Source organism: Netta rufina (assembly GCF_964035555.1).
Source record: "Netta rufina genome assembly, chromosome: 10".
Classification (NCBI taxonomy): Eukaryota; Metazoa; Chordata; class Aves; order Anseriformes; family Anatidae; genus Netta; species Netta rufina.
Window position 1 is genome coordinate 2,101,799 of NC_140133.1, and position 23,207 is coordinate 2,125,005.

A 23,207-nucleotide genomic window follows, 5' to 3' on the forward strand; every position below is an offset into this window, starting at 1 on the left:
CCCTGGGCCCTGCCGCGGGGACCGAGGAGCTAGCCCGCCTCCTCCTCTCCCGTCCCGGACTGTGCAGCCCCCTCAGGGGGTGGCCAGGGCCGACGAGGCTTCGCCTAGGGCTACGCGTGCTGCCAGCTGCCCTTCCCCACGCATGTTCGGGCAGGTTCCGTGGCAGCCCCAGTCTTCTCCTCCAGACCCTTCGCAAACAGAAAGAAATTAGAATTAAGAACACCTTGGGTTCGGCATTAAGGGCTTTTTGAGAATGAATAGGGAGCCCCCAAGTGTCGAAATGTCTTTTTTTTTTTTTTTTTTTTTTTTCTCCTCACTTCCAAGGGGAGGGGAAATAAAAAAAAAACTGAATGGCACTGGTTAGTGAGTTAAAGAGTCCCGTGTGAGGACGCAGGCGGAGATCGCAGGACCTGTCGGGGGAAGCGTTTGGCTCCCTAGCCGGCCTCCTGCTCGCCGTGGGGCCGCCGCTTGGGGCTCTTGCGCTCCCCTCCTACCTCCCCCGGCCAGCGCCGACCCCGACCGGTCCGGGTGCTGCCGTCGGGGCTGTCACCGCGGCTCCAGCGCCGAGCGAGGGCTGCGGGGACCGGCTTCCCCCGTCCCGCTCGGATGCTGACTCCGGAGCGTAATGCCCGGTACTCGGACAGTGGGGGGAGCAGGGACGGGACCCCCGGAACCTCCCGTGGCCCCGTCTCGTCCCGGACAGGGTGCGGGGGGCGGTGGGGCAAGGGCCAGGCGGCGCGGGTCGCCGTGCGGCCGCCCCGGGAAGGCGGTGTCCGGGCTTGGGGGGGCGTGGGTGGGTTCTGCCCGGGGGTGGGGGGCCGGGGGTGGGTTCTGCCCGCTGGAGCGGCAGCCGCGACCTGCCCGCGTCTGGCACCGAAACCGCGGCGGGGAGAAGGGCGGGCGAGTCAGCGTCAAGTTAAAAGGGGCCCGGATACTTCCGTTGTTTAAACTTGAATGCTTGAAAATGGTCTGAGAAGCAATAAACAATCTGATCCTTTTTCTCCCCCCTCTAGAAATCCACTGCAGTATTAATTCAAGGAGGTGCTTTGGGGACAGTTGGCAGTACAATGGCTTCTCAGTACCTCATAGTGGCTCTGGCCGTTTTCTCCTCTTTTACCCAGGTTGTAATAGAAGCCAGCTCTTGGTGGTAAGCATCTTGTATTGACTTGATTTTAAAAGGGGGAGTCAAGTTTTGCTTGATTAAATGTCTATTTACTTCATATGTGCTTTGTTTCTGGGGGAGCAGCACATGAAGGAGTCAGCAGGGGAGTCATGTTTTAGCTGTAATATGTTGTGTAGTAAAATGAATGTGTTCCTGGAGCAAGCAGAATTGTGTAGGATCTCGTGTTGTAAAACTCAGTTTTTAGAATGGTTTAAAGTAGATTCTCTTTGGGTTTGACCATCTTTAAATTTCTAGAATTGCATTCTTTTAAAGGAGTCATTTCAACTCCTGTAATTAGTTTTTTTTTTTTTTTTTAATATATAAAAGAAAATATGGAATTACCACTGAAAACCTCTATTAGATTAAAATTTAGGTTTGAAGTTTTCCAATAAGCTTAACGTTTAAATGCTTATACATATATTTTGTTACCAAAAAAGTACATTTTTGTTTCTGTTTTGCCAAATTATCTGTTTCTCTACAGTGTACGATGTGGGGAGTTCTTGAAATAAGTGTTTCTCTGCTGTTTCAATTGATCCTGTTGAGATTAATGGCCGCTTTCTAACTGAAATATTGCGTGAAAAGTACTTTAAGAATTAAGAAAACAAAGTTGATTTTGTTTATGATGTTTATACTTGCCTCTGTTTTTCTGTGTCATTTGGAAGAAGCTGGAAGCAGTCTATAGCAAGTTTCCAACTTCTAGCATGTTAAAGGTTTCCCTGTTTGTTTACGATAGAACAGATTGAAAATCCAGATCTAAATCTAAAATGTGTGTTAATATAGAGTGGGTATGGGGGGCTTTTTTTGTTTTTGCTCTATGTATTTTCTGGCCTTGCTGTTGTTTGTGGCTTCTGTTATTTTTACTACGTCCATTTGAGCTAGAGAAAGATTGCCTAGTACAAGTCTTCCAAATCTGTGTTGTACTTCAGTCCCTAATGTATGGTGATAACCGTATGGATGGGATATAATAACTTCTGTGCTATCTTTAAAATAAGTTTCATATTTTTTTTGTTTTGTTTGTTATTTTTTTCTCCATCTTGATAGCAAAAACAGGAGGTTTAATGCTTATATACAATACAGTTCTGTTTGGGATTTATAGACTTTTTTTTTTTTTCGGTCTTCTCTTTATTAATAGAAATCTTTCTTTATGCAGGTCTTTAGGGATGAACCCTATGAACCCCATGAACCCTGTTCAGATGTCAGAGGTATACATAATAGGAGCCCAGCCACTGTGTAGCCAGCTAGCAGGGCTTTCCCAAGGACAGAAGAAACTCTGCCAGTTGTATCAGGACCACATGCAGTTCATTGGAGAGGGTGCGAAGACCGGTATTAAGGAATGCCAGTATCAGTTCAGACATAGAAGATGGAATTGCAGCACTGTGGACAACAACTCTGTTTTTGGCAGAGTCATGCAGATAGGTAGGAAGCAACATCTTTATGATTAAACTCTTGTCTAAGGATATGTATGGCACATAATGTTCTGCACTTGAAGCTCTTGCCAGGTTCTTACTGCATACTGTATACAATCAAGTGTTTTTAAAAGTTGGCAAAGGAGTTGAATTATTTTTAGCTGGAGGTGATTTCCCACCACTGTCCAGCCATGTCTGTTGGAAAACAAAGTAGGAATATACATCTGCATATGGGAATACACTAGAAAGGAAAATGTGTCCCTGGCATCTCCTTTTAGAAAACCTGAGACAAAATAAAGGCAATCTAAGAGAATTAAAAACAGCAGCGTCTTGTAAAATTAAAGATGTCCCTGTCTAGTTCCAAAGTTAGCGGCTGCATAATAAATTGCTCTTGGTCTGGAAGTTAACTGGAAATTGCTGCTCTGTCTGTTAGTGTTTATAGGCAATTCCTTCTTGCTTATTTCCAGGTATGGTAACTTTTTCTATTTCTGAGGAAGCTAGGTTTGTGTTAAAAATAGCATGACAGGGTAATCTCTATGAAATCAGTTCTATCAGGGCAAAACATGTGATTGTCCTTGCAACTTGCATTTGATGTAATCATGTAGCTGGTAGGAGAGACAAATTCCTGTTTAACATCTTATCGCAATTTGGTGGGCACCCAATCCTTTCCCTATCAGGTTGTCTTTGAAATGTGCTTCTCCAGTGTTCACGTGCTGCCTGCTTTTCCTATCATTTAAGGACCTTGTATTTTAAAGTCCTTGGCAAATTTTAACTAGTGCTACTGAACTGGGTCCATGGTGAAACCTTCCTCTGACTTTCCCAGGTTGGATTGCTGATACTGTGGAAGCAACTGGAAAAGCTTTGTTTCTCTGTGTGACAATTTTGAACTTCTTTGTTAGTGATCAGTGACTGACAAACTCAGCATTGCTTTTTACCTGGAGATGTAAAGAAAAGTTTTTATTTCAGCTTTTTTTTTTTTTTCTGGCCTGCTTTACAAAGAAGGGTTTTAAAATCAAATCCAAGCTAGGTTTATCAGTAAATGCATGAACTCCAGTAAAACTTGAAGGAATACCATCAATTCATATTTGTTCTCAGTGTTTGTAAAAAGGAGTTTGTTTTTATTTGTCTGACAATCTCCAAATAAAATCTATTGCATAAAAGTATCTAATTGAAACAGCTGGTTTCAGACAAACAATCTTCCTTAGGCTTTTTCCAAGCACAGTATTAACATCCCTCTGTAGAGTTTACTTTTTGCCCTATGTCTACTAGCATATGAAACATAAAAGAAAACTCTTTCTGTAGACCTTTCTATTCTAATAATCTAACAAATGCCAGCAAAATAATCTGTTTGAAATTTGTGCCTTCACCTTTCATCCCTTATTTATTATTCAAGCAAGTGAAAATTAGCTCGAGGGTACTACTGGTATGAAGAAATGTACAGGATCAGGCCCGTGAGTTGTGGTGTCTGTCTCCAGAATAGAAGTTTCTGCCCTCCCCAAGTATGACTGATCTATTTAAAGTTGGTTTCTTTCAAGTTAAATAACTTTGCCGCACCCTTCTCCTGAATATGACTGCGTTAGCTGATGTCTACACAGCAATTTATCATGTAATTAAGCCACTTATTCTAATTGCAGATGGAAGCAAGGTTAATAGCCATATTAAAGAGTTAAAGTTCCTAAAGAGTGGATTCATTGAGAATGAGAAAGGTGTTGTCGGTACCAGTTGTATTATTCCATGCTGACCTTTCAGTAATGACCAGCTGCTTGTCCTCTGAATGGAAGGAAAAATGAGTACTTTTAGAGCCTGATCCAATTTAACTTCAGCCTGCCTTATGCTGACTTGTCGAAGGCTGTCAGCATTTCCTTACTCTCACCAATGTGAGAAGATTGTAGCCGTGGACTGAATGTGCGTAGTTTGGGAGGATTTTGTCATCCGAGCTAACGCCTTTTGCTGGTAGTGCACAGAAGAGTGCCTAAGCAAAGCACTGACTGACAGCACAGTAATTACTGCAGCACATAAATGGACAGTCTTTCTTCCAGGATTTATCTGGCAAAGTTAGCTAAAGCTGTACAAATAAACCCAGCACTGGGTTTGGAATCTTGCTCTGTGGCTTATTGAACTGCAGAGTTTCAGGGCTTTTGTTCTTTGCTGATGGTTCCCAGGTCAGGCTGTGGTCCTCACTGCCTTCCCTGCCTTGCGCCATCTCCTGGCTCTGTGGCAGGCCTGGAGCTGGCAGCGCTTGGGCTTTCAAACAGCAAAGTGCTAATGTGAAGTAAAATAACTGGATCCTCCCCCAGCAGCTTGCTGGAGTTGGGGTCCAGGCTATTCATGCCTGCTGCCTGATGCTGAATGCTCTTAAAATACAGAACAAAGAACATTTTGTATCTTATGTTCAGGTATTAAAAAAAAAAAAAAAAAAAAAAGTTATGTTATTGCAGAACTATTCATATCAAGTGTAAGGCTCAGCTCCTTGCTCTGTGGGTGGCTTCCTACTTCCTATGGATGTCGAACAGCTCCATTTCTATGTTTTGTATATGGGAGAGAAGGGACTCAAACGTGTTTGGAACGTGTGTTTCCTTGCCATGGCTACAATGGAGGGAAATGCTGGGCTGTGGGAAAAGACAGATCAGACAGTGAAGGAAAGCACAGTTGTGCCTAAAGACTTTACATTTTTTATTATTTATTTATTTTTGAGTGACTTGTCCATGTGGAACCATCACCCTTCATTCATTGCTGGGGTCAATGACTTCAGGCAGTGATGACTTGCAGCCTGTGGGGGCTTGATGTCTGCTTCAGCACTTAATGTTATTTTATAATTTGCTTAAATGCTCACGGAAGGACCTCGTGGGGCAACTCTCTTTTCTGTACCCCAGCATTTTCTTCTCTGTCCCACTAAGAAGAAGTTCTTTAAAATACGCTCTGAGATAATAATTCATATTAATAATACTAAAAAAAAAAAAAAAAAAAAGTTAGCTTTATGGGTTTAAATCCTGCAATAAACAGCATAGTTAACCATGTGAAAGCACAAGCTAACTAAACATGAAAAAGAATAAAATGGAATGGCAGAGGCGAGTCCTGTGGTCCGAAGCAGACCACGTTTCTTTCCTCCAAATCTAGTGGAAATTTTGCTTAAGGAATTAATCCAGAAATGTGTGTTACAGAACAAACGGGAACATTAAAATCTGTATGAGGTTCCCTCCGCTATAGTTTGCTTTAAATACAAGGCATAAGTCAACGCATAAAGCCAAGTCTTTTTAACCGAAAAGGCTGCTTGTGTAACCCTTTATATCCGTAATTCTTGTAAGTACTTCCTCAAGCAGGTGTCAGGGAGAATGGAGCATTGTAAGCAGGGGGCAAAGTGCTTCTCATCTTCCTTAAATGTGATCTTTCCCAACATGAGACTTCTGATTTTTCCCATTTAAAAACAGCATCTATTACTAGAATTAATCCAGTGGATGACAGCTGTTATATTAACAAAGCTGCTCCGAGTGTAGTGTCATCCTGATGTTAAATATGGACCGGACTGTGAATTATTTATGTTCCAAAAGTGCTCAAAACCTCCTATTAGATTTGGCCTGTTATGGTAGGCCTTGCACAAACAGCTTCTGCCTCAAAATATCGTTGCCTAAATACATAGGATATGTCCAAAATGCGGCCTCTTAGAGCCCTAATTTTACGAAGGCCCATGCTGTTCCCTGAGAAACTTGTAAAATCAAGATTGGAAATTAGCTTGATCTATTGATGAGAGTAAGGATTAGGAATAGAATTTAACTCATATAAATTGAAAATAACAAGATTATAGTTAGTCTATTCTTAGTCATTCTGGGAATCTTTATTGGAAAAGATCCAGTGGGATGCTGTATCTTAAGATGAAAAGCAAACTGCAAGTGGGGTCTCTGGTACAAGTTTTGCAGGGTGTTGTTTTTTGTTGTTGTTTATTTGTTATTTTGGTTTGTTTCTGAAAGCCCTTCTACTTTCATTCAAAACTTGTGGCATTCTTGGAAAAGAGGGAAATTCAGGCTCTATGTAAGGGTGTTTTTAGATACCATCGAGAGGGTGCTACTTAACCAAGTCTTACATTGTTGTGATTGTAACTTTTTCTTCCTCAGATTTGAAACTTGGGGTTTTAAAGGCATTTAAGGGCACCAGATACAGAATAAAACTTTCAAGGCCTGCTTGTGCCATGAGTTTTTTCTTCTCTGTAATTGGTAGAAACAATTGTCCATAGATTCACCTACCTGCCACATCGACAGGAGCTGGAGTGCTGGGCACTGAGCAGCTTATGTTGTTTGTTAGGTTCGTTAGCCTCCTAGAGAAGTGGCTTGTCTGCGGAGTGAGAAGTAACATGTAATTCTGCTGTGCATTTCTTTTGATATCAGGTGGCTTTGTAAAATGCTATAACTTTACATAAATTGGAGCAAGGGGGAGAGGTGCATAAATCATCTTTGAGAAGTAGTAATTTAAGAACCAGACCTTTTAAAAGTTGTGTTTACCATCTCTTTTCTGAAGGGCAGTGAGCCTGCTTCCCTCCTCCCCGCCCCAGCAGGCAGGGCTGCTATGGCCCGGCTGGTGGCCTGTTTGGGGCCACTGCCCTGCCACATCCCTCCTCCCAGCTCCATGCCTTTCCCAGTACCAATGAGATGCAACTGCTCTTCATAAATACCTCATGTGCTCCTGTGGGATTGAGGGTGGGGTTCATTTGGTGGGGTTGTTTTTGGAGTAGAGATTTTTGGAGGAGCACTGTTCAGGGTTACTCTGCCCTTCAGTAGGAGAATGAGTTTTGGAGGCTCTTGGAGGGCTCGGTCCCCTGGGTGGGCTGGGGTGGTGAATGAAGGTCCTCCCGTAATACTGTTCATCTTTCTGTGCAGGCAGCCGGGAGACAGCGTTCACCTACGCGGTGAGCGCGGCTGGGGTGGTCAATGCCATGAGCCGCGCCTGCAGGGAGGGTGAGCTCTCCTCCTGTGGCTGCAGCCGGGCTGCGCGGCCCAAGGACCTGCCTCGGGACTGGCTGTGGGGTGGCTGTGGGGACAACATCGAGTATGGATACCGCTTCGCCAAGGAGTTCGTTGATGCCCGGGAACGGGAGAGAGTTTACCAGAGAGGATCCTACGAGAGTGCCCGGATCATGATGAACCTGCACAACAACGAGGCTGGGAGGAGAGTAAGTCCCTCTGCCCCCACACATCCCTCCCTTTGGGGAAAGCCTGGGAGGTCATCTGCCACCAAGCTTGTCTCTGTTTTGATAGGCAAGACAACAAAATAGAAAACACAGGTATAGGTGGGTGAAGAGTGTATGGATTTGTGTTGCTCTTGGTTGCCTTTCCCATGGAAGGACCGGGACTGGAGTGGGTTGTGTTTTCCTCCATGCTAGTTCAGTAGAAGTGCCTAGCACACTGCACATTTTCTGTACAATTTTATTAGTTTGTGTTTCCAGCTGGCACCGTGTGTGATAGAGGGAAGAGAGATACACTGAGCTTCACTGTCTGGAATAGTGCTGTAGGATTGTTCCCACTTTTTTTTTTTTTTTCTTTTTTTTCCTGCTTTAAGAGGATGCAAAAAGCTCCTCCATATTATTAGAAAACATCATCTTCTATAGTTAAACATGTCTTTATGGTTTCTTTAATCTGAAGAATGCCTTAAATGAAGGGGTGTAAACTTTTATTTTTTTTAATAGTCTGAATATGAAGAGCCAAAATCATTATTTTGCTAGAGCTTGACATGCCAGAAATAGTCGGCTGGACACTTTACACTTGTGTTTTAAGGTGAAGAAGGATGAAAGATAATTGAAGATTAATAGCATTTAAATGTGAAAGGAGGATGTCTGAAAGCAGTGGACAGGCCAATTTACCATTAGTGAGAAGAAAAACGACACTTTCACGGTTGCTTATGGAGACTAGCAGCTTTTTCCTTCCTCAGCCTCATCTTTGCAGTGCCATTTGGCAGTGCTGAGACTTTCTGTAACTGTTGGGTTGAAGTTGTCTACAGAATCATCTAATGTGTCAGACCCAAGGATTTTTGGGGCACTGTCAATACTGATTCTCGTTTCTATTTGTACAGGGCAAATGAGTGATATTTCCCTGCCAAAGCTTAGTAAAGAGGATATTGCTGTGTTGCTCTGTCTTCCACCCATAGGTGTTTGGGGTTTTCTTCTTGGATGAAGTCTCTATTGCAGAGCAGTATTTGGGATAGGAGGAGAATACTGAGCCAAGAGTAGACAATCAGCTGCAGCTGAGCCAGGAACAAGAGGAACCTTAATTCTTTCCCTAATTGAAGCCTCAAGCTGAGATCAATAGAGAGAGTAATTCAGATAGGAAAATAAAGGGATGTTTTACATTTCTCAATGAAACAGCAAAATCTTTGCTGGCATCAGAGCAAATTCCTAAAATTTGAATGCAGCATGACTGATGTTTCTGTCTGGTCTGTGTGTGTGCTGCTATGGCTGTTTGTGCGGTGGGGAGAGGCTGGCAAAATCTCTCCCCTCTCCCTTGCCCCCTCGTCTGGGTTAACAAGGGTGCATGGGGTGAGCTTGCGCTCTGCCCTCCTGCTGTATTGCAGGAGGGAGGAGGATGCTAGGAGAAGGGGGAAGGGGACAGAGAAATGAGGGGCATAAATGCTGTCACAGTTATGCTAATCTTTCACCATCTTTTCTCCTTTCTCGCCCTGCCTTTTCCAGACTGTGTACAACCTGGCTGACGTGGCCTGTAAATGCCATGGTGTCTCAGGCTCCTGTAGCCTGAAGACCTGTTGGCTGCAGCTTGCCGATTTCCGCAAGGTAGGCGATGCCCTGAAGGAGAAATACGATAGTGCTGCTGCCATGAAACTCAACAGCCGGGGCAAGCTAGTGCAGGTGAACAGCCGCTTCAACGCACCCACTATTCATGACCTTGTCTATATCGATCCCAGCCCTGACTACTGTGTGCGCAACGAGAGCACCGGGTCCCTGGGTACCCAGGGCCGCCTTTGCAATAAGACCTCGGAGGGCATGGATGGCTGTGAACTCATGTGCTGCGGCCGGGGGTACGACCAATTCAAGACGGTACAGCGAGAGCGCTGCCATTGCAAGTTCCACTGGTGCTGCTACGTTAAATGCAAGTTGTGCACAGAGATTGTGGACCAGTTTGTGTGCAAATAGGAGACGGATGAGGTAGGAGGAACTGTGGCCACCTGCCCACAAGGGGTGCAGGCCCCTCTCACCTTCCAGAGGACTATCTCCACTTTATTTATAGAGTCCCACGAGTTGTTGTCTTCTTTTAAGGAAAAGAAAAAAAAAAAGAAAAGAAAAAAAAAAAGGGCAGGGGGAAGGAAAAATTTAAAAAAAAAAAAAAAAAAAAAAAAAAAAAGAAATGCAAAGGTTGCAAAGAGTGCCTGGAACCCTCTCTGTGTCCATCCCAGAACTGTGTGTGGCTTATGTTTTTGGCAATAAGGCAATAATGGGGGAGAACCTGAGGATATTTATTTTACAAAGTGAAGCAAAAAAGTTGACTTTTCTTTAAAATTATAGAGTAGTTTGAGGGGAAAATCCAACATATCCCAATTTAGTCCTATGGGATATAATACATGTGCAGTAGGCAGAGCAACCATGTAATGTGCTTGGGATGTTAGAACAATCCTTATGGATGTGAGGAACATACAGACCTGTCCATTCAGACACTAGTAGTTATCAAAAATAGGGTATATAGAGCTGTTCAGTACAATCAGGGCTCTGTAAATAAGGAGTGGTATATTTATCATGAAGTGCAGTCAGTTGCATATCTGAATGTGCCCACTTAAGTATGTGATGTCATTGGAAGGTAAAGAGCAAAGGATCATAAAGGCTTCAACTGCGCTATTCTTGACTCACTGAATTTGGCTCCAGAACCTACTGAGACCAAAAATCCAAAAAGACACAAAAAGTCTGCCTTGATGAATAGCATAAATACTCCACAAGGGAGAACTTGACCTTATTAGCTAATTCTGGCATTCGAGTATCTCATCTCACAGAGCAGTGTATCGAGAGCCAACAAGGTGCCGGTTGTGTGGGGCACTGCAGCCTGGTGGGAGGGTGGCTGTGTGCTTGCAGGCAGTGGAAGATGCAAGCTTGCAAAGTTGCAGTCTCCTAGCCTGGAAAGCCCTTTGAAAACAGAATTCCCCAAATTTGAAAATGCCTAAAAAATGGTGTAATAGCCATCTATCTTTCGAAACACAGCTTGACAAATAACTTCTCTAATTTTATGAGAGAAAATAAATCATTAGATATCCACTCTTGGAATGATTGATTTTTACTATTTTTTTGCAGATTTTGGGAACGCTTTCACTTAAAGAGACAATAGTTTCATACTGTAATAACATTAACCGGCTATTATAGTTCAATGAAATGTTGCAACAATACCAAATTTATCATCCTATGTCTTTAATACACATGCTTTAGATAATATATTGCAGATATATACTACAACTGTTCAGACTATACACGAGCAGTTACATATATATGGGAAAACTGGTCTGCTGGTGTCTGATATTTCAAAGCTTTTTGTACATATATATTTTAATGATTTAAGAAATAATAAAACTTCTAAATTACAGGGGCAGTTCATCCCCCATTTTCTTTTCCAGATCTCTTCAGGCTTGTCAATGAATCTTTTTTTTTTTTTTAATTATTATTATTTTTAAGAACCTTTATAATTTGAAAAATTTAAGGATTATCATGAAGAATCACAGAAGTAAGCCTTTTCCCAGCTACAGGACTTTCTTGGGCTGTTGTTAGAGGCAGCACCTCGCACTTGCATTAATATTGGTCTGGAGATACTTCTATTCCACTTACACTGTAGGGGCATCATTAGTTACTGAAAGGAGACAAAACTCCAAAATGTGCTGCATTTTGTCCTTGGTTTTTAGTTTTTGAAATGGGAATTATTTGTTGAACAATATGTATTTACACATGATTTCCTTATTGGTTCAGAGGCCTCCTTCCAGCTCAGTTCCATCCAATAAGTTCAAGAAATTGGTATTGCAAATACCAAGTAAGGAAAATCTTTCACTTTAGCCTAGTTGTACTAAAGCCTTAACTCTTCACAAGCCTATAAGCTCTATCATTAAGTTCATCTTGATCATTTATCAGTTTCTTAAATGGCGCTTTATTGCTCTTAATTTATTGTACAAGGACATATTTACCCCTCATCTTCAGATGTTTGCAAAGAATATCTTTAAAGTAAGATAAATAAAGCACTAATTCATTGAATATGTCACTTTTGGTTTTTATTATATGAAAACCATGATCATTTTTTTCATTTACTGAATTACCTCTCTCTTGTTCCTTTTTAGTGACTTTTATCTGAGCAGAACTGAATCTCATGATCCTAGCTATTAAAACACTATTTAATGTAAAATATTTTACTTGTCATTCAGATATGTAAATCTTCTATGTCCTTTCCTCTGTTCTGTACATTTAATGTACATATTTCTGTCTTGCGTGATTTGTATATTTCACTGGTATTTTTTTTTAAAGAAAGGATTATGCCATAATGGAAGATAGACTATAAAATAAAACATTGGTTGTATATTGGGAAGTGGTTTTAATTATCTTTCAGAGAAGGATTTGTTAAAACAATGAAGAGAGTTGATTTTTAAATTTACTACATGGTAAAACAGGGAAGTGATTGCCAAACATACAAAGTACATCTCAAAAATTTATTTCTGTATTAAGAAGGAATACAGATGTAAATACTTTTTAAGTAGAGGGGAAGAAAAAAAAAACCAACAACAACAAGAAAAAAAAAAACCAGCCCAAATCCATGTGAATGTGAACTAGAAAGCATTTTAGGAATGGGTTAAGGGATTTGTTGGCAGTTGGTGGGGACTGGGGTTAATGCTGCTTGTGTGTAAATGGCTTCCAGGGCTTGCTGTAGCAACTCTGGGGCATCATGACCTGATGCTGCAGACACCTTCTTCACGTAATCCCGGTGGTGGCAGCAGGATCCTCCTGTGGTTTCCAAGACGAATATTTCAGGACTGGGTTTTGTCTGGTTTGGGCTGTGTGCGTGGTTCCTGGGGGTGAGGTTCCCCCAGCCTGATGCACAGAGGCTGACAGAGGGGAAGCTCACTTGTTTGTCCTCAGACTTCTTGCTCAGAAATGGAGTGTGTGGGCAAGTCCCTAAAAAATTCAAAGTATTGGTAGCAAGGAAGTAAAACAGAAAACTAAAATTAATATTAAAAACCAAGCCTTCTGTTCTGAGATTGACTTTTTCTTTGAAGTGATTTCCTAAATAAATCTGTATTTATTTATTCTTTCTGCTGTAGAGAGCATCTTGAATTAGTGGCCTTTTCTACCACTTTTCTGCTGCTTTTCTTCATTTTCTCTATCTCTTTCCTTTTCCTCTTTTCCTTTTTTTTTTTTTTTTTTTTTTTTTCTCTAACCTTCTAACATATCGAAGCTCCTTCTGGCTGCCAAGAATGTATTATCCCACAAACCAGTAGACCAACATCGTGTGTTTAAAATAGCTATTCTGGGCAAATGCAACATTCTGTGGTCCTATTACTGACATCTGGTTCAGTTTTCCATCACTTGTATATTGACCAGTATTCCTTATTGCAAAAACACAGCCCCTATTTAGGAAAGTCAGCATTTTTTTTGGACTGGATTGTACATGTATTCAAGCTCTTCCCAATAACAGAAAAGTTACCAAAAATTTCTTTATTGGCAGCGGTAAATATCTGTATGCAAAATAGTCACTATGGGCTCAGATACAAGAAAATTGTTTTTAATTTGCAGCAAAGTTAATCTGTTTAATTTTGTTACACATGCTGTTACCCCTGGTTTTGAATCTTGTATTTTTAGTGATCTTCTCAAACCTTTGTGTCCAGTTATGGATTTGCCAATACCAATACTCACCCTGTCTTTGCAAAATGTTGAAGCCACAGCTGTTAGCAGGAAGAAAACCAGGGACAGGGAGTGAACATGAAGAAGTGAACGGCAGCCTCAAGTCAGGCACCACACGCAGAAAAAGAGCACCAAACCCCTTCCTTTTCTTAAGGACATGTTTCATGACCTGACAAAGACGATACAGAACTTGTAGAAATTGGTACTGAAGCTGGCAGAAAGACTGCTTTCCTTTTGGGTAAGGATTCTTGAGAAATAATTTCTAACCCCCTAAGATGTTCTTTGTAAAAGAGTGCTTTTGCTGAATCAGGAAGGGCACTTTTTTTTTTTTTTTTTTTTTTTTTTTCCTCCTTCTGAACTATATTCTAGAGGAAACTGTAAGAAGAAAGGGGAAAAATAAAAGTTTGGAAGGCAGTCCAGATCTGCTCTTTCATTATTCAAACTGTGTTTAAGATCCAGAGGAGGGGAGGGGAGGAAAAACATTCTCTCCTACTAAAGGCTCATGTGTATCTGTTGATGTTGCAGTGGGAGAAACTAACCATGGAGCAGTGCAGTGAAGGGTTTGTACGTGGAACTTTGTTTTTTTAAAAGGTGTGATTATAAAAATCAGTCTCTTATTTGCAGCTATTATATGAGGTTGTGTGTGTGCATTTGTATATACTCTGCTGGTACTTTCCAATTGTGTTGGCCAAATTCTGCTTTTAGTTATGGTTAGGCATCTCTCCTGACTTTGGTGGTGTCATATGAGCCTGACATTTTTCGACCAGACGTGAAGGCCCCCCTGCTCAAGCAGAATGCATATGAAATATATCAGCCTTTCTTCTGCTGGCTGGTTATTTAAACATGGGTAACTGAATTATTGTGAAACATATTCTAGGACTGCAGCTGCAAAAGCAGTAATACAGTATATTCGTAGTGATGTTTCTATGCCATACTGCCTAAGTTCCCGGTTGATTTCCAGTGCAGACGGAAAGCCGAGAATGCTTGTGGTATGTTTGTCATTATACAATTTATAAGCGCAAAATAATAATTTGTTGTCAATTAGTGTTTCTATTATAGATATACAATCAGGTAGTTTGGGCTCTCATGTTTTTTTAAGGACCTTGTATCTGTGACTATATTGAACATCGCTAACTAGGAACATTGCTGAGTGGTGTGATGCAAAGTTGCTTTTGGTAATGGCTCTAAAACACAGGATGTGCAGTGTGAATATTGGTACACTGTATGCTTTTATAGCCAATGTTGGTTTACATTGTGTTGTCTTTCCCAGCACTCCTGCTTTCTCAAATGGTAATTGAACAGCAGCAGTCAAAATACTCAGCTGACGGAGGACCCCTGAACACTCCATAGGCAGCTATTCAAACACTTTCTGAACTGGTTTGACCCATTGCTGATTTATTCCAGATCCGTTGCAAGGAATTCAAAAAATGCAAACCAAAGCGTAGAGTTTATAGTGTGTCTCACAGTTCTTTTTTGGTTTTGTTTTTATAAAGCAGCCCATTCCACAATTTCTTTCTTTTTTCATTTTTTTTTTTTTTTTAATAATTACTTTTTGAAAGTCCTTCTCCGGGCAGCATAGCCTGTGTGAAGGAACACAAGATGATGACCTCTGTGCAGTTCCTCCGGTGACCCCTGGGTCCCAGTGCCAGCTGGCATTGAGAGGGCACCTTGCAGAATGCAGCACCAGTCCCAGTGCCCTCTGATCCCCTGGCCAATAGCAGTGCAGCAGCTGCACCTTGCCAGGTGTTAAAGGATTGGCTGCTGCCTGCTGCCTCTTCTATAAGGGAAACAAGCCCAGCTCCTGGGAGGTTTTCCTGTTGTTCTTCATAAAAGAACTGCAATCTTTACACAACTTTTCTTAAGTAAGGCCTGGGATTTGTTTTCCTTGGCTATTGATTTCAGAAGATCTGATGCTTAGTAGGTGTTTCTTTTTTTTCTTTTTTTTTTTTTTTTTTTTTTAAAGGACTTCTCAAGTACCTCTTTTCTTTGTAAATCAGCAACCTTAGAGTAGTAAAGAGTAATCTCTAAGCAAACTGGAACTGACCATTGCTTGGAGCAGGGCAATTCAGAGCACTAATGCTGTAAAATACTCTTCAGCTATGTTTTTGTGTTTTTCTTTGGTGATAGGCTTCACGGCATAAAGAGAGTTGTTACTCAGCAAGATGTGAACTAGTGAACATCAGAAGAAAAGGCCAAGTTATGGTGGACAAATGCATTGTTAGCAGACGTTGTTGGAGTTACGTGATAGTCATAGAAAACTGCAGGTTTGCCTATTTCTAGACAGAAGTATTCCCTTGTGATATGCTTATCTCATGTAGTACATTTGTGGGTAAACAGCCTGTATGTGAATCAAGTCTGAAGATTTAATGAACTGAAAGTAAAACCATAGCCAAAGAAACATCTCCAAAAACACTATAAAGTAAATGAATAATGCAAGATGTGTCAAATCAATACTTTAAAAGTTAGTGTTGCTACAGCTCTTAAGCAGGCAAATGGTTACTTCTGTCAAAGACAATATGTCTGTTTTTAGGCCACAGTGCATTTTGATTTATATATGTACAATGAGACAAATGCTAATAATAGTAGTGTGAGAACAATTCCCGGGTAGTTATAGGCATTATGAGGAATACTGGATAGTTACAAATACCAGCAATCCTCTGTATGCATGGTGATGTGCTTGTACCTGAAAATACATAAATACATGATACTTTTTTGTTTTTTTAATCTTTTCAGAAGTATTGTGTGTCATGATTTGTGTTGCATTATACGTAATTACTTATGTTTTTGTCTATCTATTCTGGTATATGTGGGAATCTGAATGACTGACAAAGCTTATGGGGGGTGCTACAACACTTCGGTGTAAAAGGCAGTGAGAAATGCTGTACGCAGCCTAGGCAATGTGAGGTAAAGTCTTTTTTTCACCCTGATTTTGTCTCCTGTAACAAGGAAGTGCATCTAGATCCTGCATGACACATGCTTTGGAAAAGGATGACAGGAGGTCTGCTATAATGGAGGGCATAATTCATTCATACTAAGCACAAGGCCTGATCTACTGGTGTTGCCTTTGTAATGCCATTTGCATGCAATATATATTTCTATATGAACATGTCAAGTTCCAAGATCTTAACTCAAATGTAAGGTCTCTATTACAGCGGATTAAAAGCAGAGTAACTTAAAGAGGCCAGATGTAATAGGAACTGAATATGTGCCTTGTTCTTACATTCTAGTGGATTTTGTTGTTACCTTGTTAAGATTCAAACGTCTTCAGGATTTGGCTGGCTGAAATGACAGATTAGTCATTGTGGAAGATTCAGTGGATAACACATCACGTTCTTTTTGAGGGGGTGGTATATGCCTTTTCTGGAGGGCATTTTTATCACAGAATCTGCTTTAATTTGTAACTTAGTTTCTGATGCTGTCTGTGGTTAGAGAATATGTGGAAACATTTATGCCTTGTGTAGACTGTCATCTCTCATATCTGATTGTCCACCTTGGTGGTGTATATTTTGAATACTTTAAGTTACTATGGCTTTACTACTTTAATGCTTGACTTTTGAAAGTAGAGATCTTGAAAGATCTCTGGCTTGTGGACCTTACTGTACAAGATCTGTTGCCAAGTTCAGATTAACTACTTAGTTATACTAAGGGTGGCAAAGCTTAAAAATTTATGTGAGGTGCTAGCTTGACTTTATCTTTTAAAATCCTAGGTGAGTAAGGTTAGGAAAAGACGTGTTTTCTTCACCTTTCTCTCATGAAGAACTGAAGATATCATCCTCCATTCTTAGATGATCTTCTGGAAGGAATAAAAAATCAGTGTCAAATGGTAGCCAGCTCTTTCCCTCTGTCATGATCCTACTGTACTTTTATTATAGGTTGAGATCCTAAGCCTATGCTGATCTGCTACATGATTATAAAATGTTCCAGGACACCTTTGTAAATTGCAAACAGAGAGGCTTTTTACAGATACTCCATCTTAGATAAGTGGCTCTAAGAAGTAATGTAGGATCCCAGCTGTAAACCTCTGTTACATGTACTATGTATTTTTGGAAATACTGTTTATTATGAGAAGTACAGAAGCTGTTTCTCAAGATATAATTTTTGTAAGGCTTCCATATTTAAATATTAAATTTGCAAATGTTAAATAGAGAAGCATTAGAGAAACCACTAAATCAATAGCTTCACATTCCTCATTTCTGATTCTAAAGCTGAGTTTCTTAAATGTTGCTCTGCTAACACTCAATTCTGTGTGCTCTTTAAGCCTCAGAGGAACTATGCAATCCCTCAGTCCTGGCCTTTCTGGGTGTAGATCTCAACCAGAGATCTTTAATGGTAACAGATGTTTGCTGGAATCCTCCTCAGGGTGCTGATGTTCTGGGTCAGGAGCTTGTGGTGTTAATCAAAGCACACTGTCCATCAGTGCCAGCTCAGGATCTGTCCTTCTTATGGGACTGAGGTTTTTGGGGTGGTAATGCTGGTGCAAGATTCCAAAGGGATAAAATCAGCAGGAACTCTCCTATCTCAGCTCCATCCCACAGTAGGGGTGTCCCAGTACTATTAGTTTGGCTTCCTTTAGTAACAATAGACTGGAACACTGGAATCTGTGTTCCCATCTCTTCCCTTCCCCTCTTTCTTTCCCTCCCCCCCCCCCCCCCCTTTCTGTCCCTCTCTCCCTCTGCACTCTCTGCATGTGTCTGTCTTTCAAACTTGTTCCAAAGGTCCTTGGTAGGTATACTTCCGGGCTTCCAAAGTTCACAGTTATCAGATTCCTGAAAAATGTATCCCCAAAATTTACAGAAGAGTGTGCTGTTTAGGTCCCCCCTTTGTACTTCCCTAGGATGTTATGGAACTACAGTGGTGAGTTGTTTTTTTTTTTCATTGTTTACCATTACTTATGGGGGAAGGTTGTTTTTATGTTATTGCTTTTTAAGTGCTTAATAGGGCACCCATTAAGAATGAATCATGTCTTTGCTTCTGAAAATGGGGTGAGGAAAATAAAGACGAGTGTACAAAAATGTGGATGTGGCAATACTGGCACGATACAGTTCCTGTTTATATGTTTTTGTAGATAATTCTGCAGCCATGCATCTGTAGTTAATAGTCTGTGTGTAGCTCGCTGGGCAGCTGACTGACCCAGGACTTCCCATGAAGTCAAGATTTCCTTATCCAGCCATCTCTTGCAATGCAGTGAGGAATAAATGAGTCACGTGGGGCACTCCAGTCAAGCACCTCAATTAACAAGAAAGTGAAGAGTCAATTCAACACAGTGGATGAAACTTCTGCTATAAAGCAGCTGTGTACAAAGAAGTGATTTAGATTCCAGATGCTTTGAATTTCTATGCACATTTCTTAAACTTAAAGTATCCATATGTAAACTAGTTATGATCTCATTGTTACCCAAACTGAAGCTTCTTCAATCGTGTTGATGGGCCTTTTTTATTTTGTAGGGGGAAAAATAAGCACTTGTACCAAATGAGTTAGGGCAAAAGCACGCTATGCAATGGAGTTCACAGGAATTGACATTCCAAGACCATCAAAATATTAGAATAAGTAACAATGTGCCACAATTAATTAATCCAAGAAGATTTTTTTAGTGATTAATTTTTTCCCCAGTACTCAGACTGATTTGTCATTTTGGTGTTTATTAATTTAACATTTGATCTGAAAAAAATTCCCTGAGCTTCAAAGTTCAGACTGTTCTTTAAGAGCAATCCAAAAATATGTTTCTTCAGGCCCCAGGCATTTCTGAAGTAGCTAAAGTTAAACAAAAACCATTTCTCTCAAACTCTGCAAATGTTCTAAAAGCTTTAAAGTGGCTCCTCACAGAGAGCCAGAGCAGAGAGGGAACCCGTGGGTTACTTTTGTTGCCATGCAATGGCACATGGTTTCCTGGAGGAAAGCTCCAGAATTATCACTTTTCCATGCATTTGTATATGTTTTGCCTTCCTCTTTTCACTTCTGTTGCTGAGCCCCTCTCTACCCCTGTGCCTGGATCCCTGCCGAGAAAGTCTGGAGAAGGTAGGGGTTAGGTCATCCTTCCAACAAGGATAAACTGAATTCATGTCTGAATGAGAAGATGACTCACTCATGTCAGATGTGCTTTTTTCCTAAGGTCTGTGTTAGAAGGGATGAAGAAGGACTTGCTTGTCTTGAAGAGCTGCACCATCATTCATGGGGCTGAACAACATGTTTCCTTGCTGTGTCTTACTTCTGTAAACTGTGTTTTGTTCTGCAGTAAAACACCACTGGTAAACCAGCCTGTATTTTGCTGGTTCCTTCTGCTGTTAAAACGGCATCCCTGAGGTTATGAGTACCCATTGAGAATGCTTTGCTGGAGTAATTTTGGTGTGGTCTTATTTCATTTTCCCAAGCAAAGACTGGTATTCACATAAGATGACAGCATGGCTAATCTGCTGTAAGTGCAGGCTCTGAACACTATACGTTCAGGCATTTCTAAGGGAATTGCTTCATTGCTCTGAGGAGGCCCAACCCAAGCTAGTAATTCTGCTTCCTGTCTGGTTAATATTTCTGTGTGCTTGAAGGATTTCCACTTGCCATTTGCTTCTGGAATTTTCTGCCCAGTACGTCCTGCCCCACGAGAAAGCCTTTCAGCTTGCAGCACTGGTTTGAGCGGACTTAGAGTACTTGTCAGGACTTGGCCATCACTTTGTGTCTCACAGCAGGGAGTTGCGTTAACTTCTCCCAAACAATTGTATTGTATGTTAAAATATCTGCTGTTGCACTTACATCATGTGATAGTCAGTTGTGCCACATCACACACAAGAGTTTGACATGTGTTGCAAAATAGAAGTTGCCAGTCATGGACACTTTTTTTTGTGTGTTTTCATCTCCAGCAGTGCAGTTATGGTTTCTACCAGCTAATAGCTTCCTGCTGGGAGCATAGCACAAATACCGCTAACACCCTGCTTCCAGATGGCATCGAACCAGTGACGGAGGATGCTGTTGCAGTCTTCCATGACAATTGGCAGCAAGGAGGGCACCTTGATACCCCCAAATATCAACACGCTACTAAAATGTTGGATGAGGGGTCAGTGGTGTTAAGGGATGGGGTTTGTTCTCTGTCACTTGTCACCTGCTTTGTGCCAGATGTGGCCTTGCTGAATCCCCTTGTGGCTGGGACCCCTGGCATGGCCTAGGCCCCCAAACCTCAACACAGATGTTGTCCTGTGGGAGGGTGGAGGTAATGCTGTGTGGAGAGGGGCATCACACTGACGGCACCGCTACTTTTTATACCACAAGCATGTACCTGCTGCTGCTCTTATGGTGGTGAAACCACACCTGCTGCTGTGTGGACCCCCAGAACTCTGACAGACTTTACTGCTGAATACTTAGCTGTCTACAGACATGCCCTCTGTAATGCAAACCTCATTTCCACCTGTCATGTAAATGGTGAAACTCAGGCCATGTAGAAAGTGAAGGCCCACAAATTAGTTGTGAAGTTTTCCCTTAAAAGAGGTGTTGTGCCCAGAAAAAGTAATTTTGATCCTAGGAAAGTAGTGAACAGAGTGGCAGATCCTAAGTACTATTTATTAGCATGCTCTGGAGTTACTCACTCTTTTGGAGATCACCTCCATAATGGTGAAAAAGCTGAGCTTCTGGGGCCACAGTCTTCCCTACAGGTAAAGTGAGTTCTGCTCCCACTGAAATGCAGGCAAAAAACTGGAGGTTGTAGCACGGATGGTGGATTTGGGCCTTTGGTCTCTGTGTTCATATATTACTGTAAAATTACTTTTTGGTGGTAAGAGCCCTGTCACACACTCAGAAGAGAAGTAAATGAGCTTTATTTGGATTTTCGGTGGAAGGAACAGCAGTGCTGTTTTACTAGTGGTGTTTGAATTAGACTTTCGGAGCTTATTTGACTACCTTCTGATTTTGAGACAAGCAATAGAGCCAATCTGTTTCTGTATATTGGGTATTTTACAGTAGTAAGAAATATGTAATTAGAAGGAAAAATATTTAAAATAGCTCTGTGTCTTAGTGTCAGCTCAGGTTGGCATTTGTGTATGCAGTCTCTCCTTTCTGTTTCTTAGTCATTAATCATTATTAGTGGAGATATGTCAGAATTTACAGTTAGATTCAGCTCCTACTGTGTTTCTCATTGATAAGTTTTATGTTCTGGAGCTCTATGGAAAAAAAAATCAATTTGTTTTGGGTTTTTGTTTCATGGCATAACACAAGTGACATGTGGCAGTTGATATTTGAATTTCCAGTCTGTTTTTTGCTGGGAGGTTGAAATAATATGTCTGCTGATGCACTCACTAGTGGTAATGCTTTATCTGCTATAGTCACTGGTGTTTTTTAAAAACAAACAACAACAACAACAGAAACAACCTGGACAAGCTTTTCACATGTGAAAATTTCTGATGCTGCATGAGATAATGTTGCTATGAACCAGCCATCTATTTCTAGCATGTATCTGCTTTGAGCTCAGCAATTGAAACTGCAGAAAAGCAGATGAAATGGGCCAGAAGGCTACAGGTTACAAGTAGTATGATCAGGAAATCACACCATGCAGTGTTTCATCCCTTTTCCTACTTTTGGTGCTGAAAGAGCAGAACATCTCATCTCTCCTCCCTACTGGGGAAATAATTTTGTTAGGTGAATACTTTTGAAAAAGCTCAAGGAAAGGCACCTCTCAAACATTCCTTTATTGGTTAAGAAAAGGCTGTAATCCTGGTGCCAGCTTTGAACACCAAATTGCAGCTGGGGTGGTTCAAATAGTTAGCCAAGAACTTGTTTTCACATTATTTGCATGTTGTTCATCCCACTTGATAGTTCTGGTACAAAAGATGGAGAGATGGGTAAATCCCCAAGACTGTTAAGACATGGCTTCATAGCTAGTGCAGAATCTTGCCAGTTATCTGGAAAGAAAATGTCACAGTGGGTAGGCTGTAAATGCAACTGTGTTTTTACCTATTCATCTTACCCCTCTGACTTTTATTTATTTATTTATTTATTTATTTATTTATTTATTTATTTTTAGAATTGCAATTTAAAAACAAATTATTCAGAACTCAAGCTGACTTCATGGCTATGTCATCTTTTCTTCCTCTCTGCATGACATTTCATCCATGGTTTTTCTGTTCTTTTACTAAGTGGTATAATTCTGTTTTTTCTTCTCATCACAAGTCTAATGGTGATAGGTTTGTAGCTTTGGAGATACTTTCTTGGCTGTGTCAGTCCATATTTCTGACAGGAAATCATTTTCTCCCCAGAATTATGATTGCTGGGTTACGTGAGTGCAGTCTAACCGCTGCTCAAATTCTGTTTGTCTGCCATCTTTCTGGTCTTCTGAAAAGGCCAAACTGCCCCAATGTGAAACATAAAATTAGATGAATGCTGCAGGAAGGGAATAACAATATCATTTTCTGTGATCTGTTGTGATTTTATTTTACCACTTCTTATCTGAAAAGCATCTTCAATCCCACTTGGACTCAAGAATTAACTTTGTTTAGAGATAGTTATTCCCATATATGGAAAACAAATGCAACTAACTCCATTTTTGTGTGTGTTTTTTTTTTTTTTTTTTTTTGTTGTTGTTCTGTTTTGTTTTGTTTTTAGTGGAAGATCAGTGTGTTAAGCTACAGATGTTTGCAAATGAGCAAACTAACAGAATATGCAGAACTCATCTTAGATCGACAGAAGTCTGTCCCAAAACATGGCCTGTACCACTTGGTTAAATCTTATGTAGTTCATAGCAAAGGTAATACTGACCTTTCAAGGGTATAAGCCATGTATTTGTTCTGGTGTTCATCTATAAATTGCT

The 23,207-nt window shown here is 40.9% G+C and overlaps 1 protein-coding gene across 3 annotated transcripts; it reads left to right on the forward strand.

The window, feature by feature from the left end:
- Positions 1 to 1,025: 1,025 nt before the first annotated feature.
- On the forward strand, positions 1,026 to 9,700 carry WNT5A (Wnt family member 5A; the record flags this gene model as incomplete). 3 transcript variants are annotated; one of them, XM_084293009.1, is made up of 4 exons in its annotated part: positions 1,026 to 1,147; positions 2,313 to 2,578; positions 7,437 to 7,729; positions 9,212 to 9,700. In XM_084293009.1, the coding sequence occupies exons 1-4, from the start codon at positions 1,068 to 1,070 to the stop codon at positions 9,698 to 9,700; spliced, it is 1,128 nt and encodes a 375-aa protein (XP_084149135.1). In that variant the 5' UTR covers positions 1,026 to 1,067. The 3 variants fall into 3 exon arrangements, with proteins under 3 accessions (XP_084149135.1, XP_084149136.1, XP_084149134.1); XM_084293010.1 differs by having other exon boundaries at positions 9,242 to 9,700; XM_084293008.1 differs by lacking the exon at positions 1,026 to 1,147 and having other exon boundaries at positions 2,209 to 2,578; positions 9,242 to 9,700.
- Positions 9,701 to 23,207: the final 13,507 nt, after the last annotated feature.